Source organism: Sceloporus undulatus, chromosome 4, assembly GCF_019175285.1.
Source record: "Sceloporus undulatus isolate JIND9_A2432 ecotype Alabama chromosome 4, SceUnd_v1.1, whole genome shotgun sequence".
NCBI classification, from domain to species: Eukaryota; Metazoa; Chordata; class Lepidosauria; order Squamata; family Phrynosomatidae; genus Sceloporus; species Sceloporus undulatus.
In genome coordinates this window covers 119,728,901-119,734,042 of record NC_056525.1, presented here as the reverse complement: position 1 = coordinate 119,734,042, position 5,142 = coordinate 119,728,901, and the positions used below count along the sequence as shown (strand labels likewise).

Below are 5,142 nucleotides of genomic sequence, written 5' to 3'. Positions count from 1 at the left end.
TCCCGCATACTAGGGACGGTGCTGGTTAAGAAGGTAAAACCCTTCCTAACCCTAGCACGCCACTTTCTAACTAGTACGCGCGGAGCGCATACTAAATGGCAGTCTGTAACACACCTAGGCACTACATTTCTATTAATGCAGCCTAGAATTACATAGAATCACAACAGCTCATGTGCCACACTGTTGTCTCATGTTCAAGTTGTGGTTTACTAGGACTCCTAGATCCCTTTCACATGTACTATTGTTAAGCCAGGGGTCCCTCATCCTATATCTAAATACAGAAGGTCATGCTGTATATTTGTATACTGTCATAGGAGTTTATCACACAGGAGGCAAAGCGCCCAAATCCCATGGATAAACGGGGATTAAATCTGGGAATATTCCACAAAAGCGGGATTGTTTTCAGGTGACATCCCCCAACATTGCCATTACCACAGACATAACCACAAACACTATGGAGTTTATCACATGGAGGGAAGCGCCCAAATCCTGTGATTCAACGGTGGTCAAATCCATGAATATCCCCCCCAAAGTGGGACTGCTTTCAAACAACATCCCTGACGTTGCCATTATCCCAGGCTTAACCTGTGATTTAAAGTGCATGTTCTGTCCACTTTTAGCCTCTTTTTATTTTCAGGAAAATCTGGAAAGTAAAAATAGACACGTTTGGGCGACTTTAATCACGGGTTAAGTCAGGGATAATGGCAATGTTGGGGGACATTGTCTGAAAACAATCCCACCTTCCAGATCTAATCCCCGTTTATTCACGGGATCTAGGCGCTTTTCTTCCCGTGTGATAAACCCCTATGACAGTATCCAAATATACAAATTGACCATCTGTCCAGGAGGAATTTCAAAATGGTTTCCTTTTTGAGCATAAGAAGCATGAATTTATATTGATATGAATGTTTTTAGCTTCTATTTTGTAATATCCTACATTTATCTTGCATGCCCTACATTTTAACTGTGCCTTGTCCTCCTTTGGTGTTAGGACATCTGGTCACTCTGCAAATATAGTAAATTGCAGTTTCAGAAAGTGGAATAACATGGACAATAATTTGTACACACACACATTTGTTGTTGTTGTGTGCCTTCAAGTAGTTTCTGATTTATGATGACTAAGGCACCTGCCTATCATGGGGTTTTCCTGGCAAGTTTCCTCAGTGGAGGTTTTCCATTGCCATTGCCATGCTCTGAGGCTGAGAGAGTGTTACTTGCCCAAGGTCACCCAAAGAGTCTCCATGGTCAAGCTGCGATTTGAACCCTGGTCTCCCAGTCCCAGTCCAATGCTCAAACCACTACGCCACACTGTCTCTCATATACAGTCCACTCTTTGTATATGCAGGGGATCCGTTCCGGACTCCCCCGCTTATGGGGAAAACAGCATATGCTCAAGCCCCATAGAAAATAATGAGGCACATGCTTGCAGCGGCATGCAGGTATGCGCCTCATAACCTCTAATGGGACTCTTAAGATGTGTCATTTAAACAGCATACCTCCAAAGTGACCCGAAACAGCTTTATTTTGGCCTGTCTGTTCGGGCCCTAAATTACTGTCAGGACAGAGAATCCCATTAAATTTACCTTGACAGGTCAAAACTCATTCTTGCATCATTAGCCAGCTTCAAGAAAGATAATATTTCATTCTACCCAGCATCACCACTTGTATAACATTGCCCATCATCCAGGATTACCACAGCTTGTATGACATTACCCATCATCCAGTTTGACACTGCTTTAATTTCCCTGGATCAATGCTAGGGAATCCCAGGATTTATAGTTTATTGTGACAACAGAGCTCTCTCTGACAGAGAAGGCTAAATGTCTCACAAAACTACAGTTCCTAGGTTTCCATAGAATAGAGCCAGGGCAGCTAAAATGGATTATTTCTGCAGTGTGGATTGTATATATTAGGTCCTAATATAATTAGGATGTTTAGTAAATTATAGCTAGCTGTGGGCTTTTACTTATTTTAATATTTATTTATAAATGTCTCCTTACAGGAGGTGCATTGTGGACTGCAGATGAAGCAGGCTGCTTAAACCAAATTAATCTTTGGAGCCCTTTCACACTACACAGTTATAGCACTATGGTTCCATTTTAACTGCCATGGCATCCCAGAGGGGGTTGCAGTTTGGTCATAGGCACTACAACTTTCACCCCCCATAACTCTAAACACCCTTCTTTTAATTGCACATCCCAGGACTCCATAGGATGGAAACATTGCAGTTAAAGTGGAATCATAGTGTTGGAAGTATGTAGTGTGAATGAACCCTAAGGTATTGTAAGACTATTTGGACTCTTCCAGGTGGGACAAGCATGTTCGGAAGTGCTCCCATTTGTGCTGTAAACTACGCATTTAAAGATCCAATGAACATTTTATAAATTATGCAGTGTTCTGGTATATTACCTGTCCCCTTGTCCACACTATACCGAAGTATTGTGTGCCTATCTGAGGCACTTTTGACCCCTGTTGCAACTGAGTAGGATAGGGAAGGAGCTTTGATCTTCCAAGTACAGCAATAACAGTATTAGAGACCGTCACCTTAGCACCAGGTATAGGGATGCAACCTCCAGTCCTGGATGGGGTCACACTCTCCTCCAAGGACTGTGTTCGCACTTTGGGGGTGCTCCTTGATATGTCGCTCCTGATGGCTAATCAAATGTGATGGTCAGGAGACTGTTATCAGCTTCAGCTGCATCCTTTCCTGGACATTAGGGAACTTGAAACTGTGGTACATGCGCCGGTAACCTCCTGTCTCGATTTCTGTAATGCACTCGACATGGGGCTACCCTCATGCTTGGTTCGGAAACTCCAATTAGTACAGAACATGGCAGCCAGGCTGGTCTCAGGTACATCCATATACAATACTAATCTTAAAATCACTTCACTGGCTGCCCATCAGTTTCCGGCCCCAGTACAAGGGGTTGGTTATCACCTTTAAAGCCCTAAATGGCTTGGGTCCAACCTATATTCGGGACCATCTCCCTCCATATAATCCTCCCCATGCACTTAGGTCCTAATAGGAGGAATTTATTTGCTGCAACCTATACAAACGAGGCTGTCTGCTTCTGCCCAGAGGACCTTTTCAGACACCGCTCCCAGATTATGGCATGGCCTGCCAGATGAGATCCATCACATTACCACCTTGAACAGCTTTTAAAAAGCTGTTAAGACGGGTATCTTCTGGCAGGCCTTTCCTGAATTGATTCCCGGCTGCCAAAAAGACCTAACCTGCTATACCTCTGCTGCAGTTGTTTATTATTTTATGCTATGTTTTACATTATAAATCATTTCATGGTATTTTATGGGTGGGATTTGGGGATATATGGGAATGTATGTTTTAATGTTGTAAGCCACCCTGGCTGTGTTACATAGAAGGGTGGGATAAAAATAAATGTTGTTGTTGTTATTATTATTATTATCAAAGCTCTAGAATTTTTTTCAGTCTTTTAATTTAATGTATGAATTTAATTTAATGTTGCTACAACTAACAACAAAACAACAAGAATAAACTGTGCCATATAAAGACACTGACCACGGAACTGCAGTGGAGGAGCCTAGTAGAGTCTTCTCTCTGGGAATCTCTAGGCCTTTCATTGCAACTTTTAGTTAAAGTTGACCATAGAGTTGCACTGGAGGACCTAGATATCCCTAGAGAGAACGTATTAATCACATCTGTGAATAACTAAATCCGCAAATAAGGAGGAATGAGTGTATATTCATTTCAAATGGTTTGTTTACACTTATATCATGTACACAGTTGTTATTTCTTGAAGGGGAATGGCCAGCACGGTGTTACTCAATGTGCCTTTTTAGCCCTGCTCAAAATGGAGGGCATTCTGGGGTTCTCCTTGGACACTAGGAGGTTGGAATGTAGGACACGTCCTGGAAAAGGAGGACACCTGGTTGCCCTCTCAACCCTTGAAACTGCAGTCCAAAACACACTGTAGAAGCGACCCACTGTGAGACTGCTTTGTTTGGCTCTTTGCTATGGAATTCTGGGAGTTGGAGTTTGTTGTGGGGCGTTTGTGGGCCCAAGCCCCACAACAAACTCCAACTCCCAGAATCCATAGCAAAGAGCCAAACAAAGCAGTCTCAAAGTAGATTACTCCTCCAGCCTGGAAGCAGCCAATGATTGACAGTAAACGGCCCAGTACCTGTGGCGAAGGGGCGTGGCCTGGAGCGGCGGGCGTGGCCTCCCTACGCCCCGCCCCCTCTCTCGCGCTTTTCCATTCAGAGGAGGAGAGATAGAGCAGAATGTAATAATAAAGGCTCTTCCTCCTTTCCCCGGCGTCCTTTGCGACGCCGTCCGCCATATTGGGAGGCTATGGGTGAAGAGGGGCCGAGACAGTCGCTGCCGCCTCCGACTCGCCTCAGCCCTGGCTGCGGGAAGAGGAGCGGGAGGCGCCGACGCGCCCCGGCAGGAGAGCCGAGCTGCGGGGAGGGACGGGCGGGACACCGAGAGGGCGCCGGTGAGTCGGAGGGAAAGAGGGAGGAAGGGAGGAAGGGGCGGCTGTTCCGAGGTTGAGGGAGGGCTGGCCCCGCTGCCCGGCTGCTCCGGAGGCCGAGGGGCTTCTGGGAAGGGTAGTTTCTCGGGCCCCAAAGAACTACCATTCCCAGCTCCCCTCGCGTGCATAGTTAAAGGGGTGGCAAACCCTGTCATTTGTTCACTTTGTCTATTGCCTTAACGCAGCAAGAAAAGAGCTTGCTGGGCTCAGCCTCTGGGGAAACATGTCGGCCTTTCCCTCCCTCCCGTTCCGACGGGAGAGGCATCGCCATCGCCAGCCCTTCCACCTCAAGGGAGAAGGGGGGGGTCCTTCTCTTCTTCTTGCTTTGTTTCCTTCTTCCTCTTTTCCTTCCTTTTCCTCCTCCTTCCCGCTTTCCGTCCGTCCGTCCTCCTTCTTTGCTTTTCTCCTTCCTTCCTTCTTCGCGTTTTCCCTTCCATCCTTCCTTCCTCCTTCCACACTTCTTTCCTTCGTTCCTTGCTACATCTTTTCGTTCTTTCTCTCCTCTTTCCATCCAGGCTTCCATCTTTTACTTCCTTCCTTCCTCCTTCCTTCCTTCTTTCTCTTTCCTTCCTTCCTCCATGCTTCAAATTCATTCATTCTCCTTCTTTTCGGGGGAGGGAGGGAGGAGGAG

General features: G+C 46.1%; 1 protein-coding gene across 1 annotated transcript in view; it reads left to right on the top strand.

Moving 5' to 3' along the window:
• Positions 1-4,314: 4,314 nt before the first annotated feature.
• Positions 4,315-5,142, top strand: part of RNF2 (ring finger protein 2) — a 28,411-nt gene continuing 27,583 nt past the window's right edge. Inside the window, exon 1 of the mRNA XM_042463571.1 lies at positions 4,315-4,475. Within this exon, the coding sequence (XP_042319505.1) occupies positions 4,331-4,475 (145 nt within the window). The 5' untranslated portion in view covers positions 4,315-4,330. The remainder of the gene's footprint in view (positions 4,476-5,142) is intronic.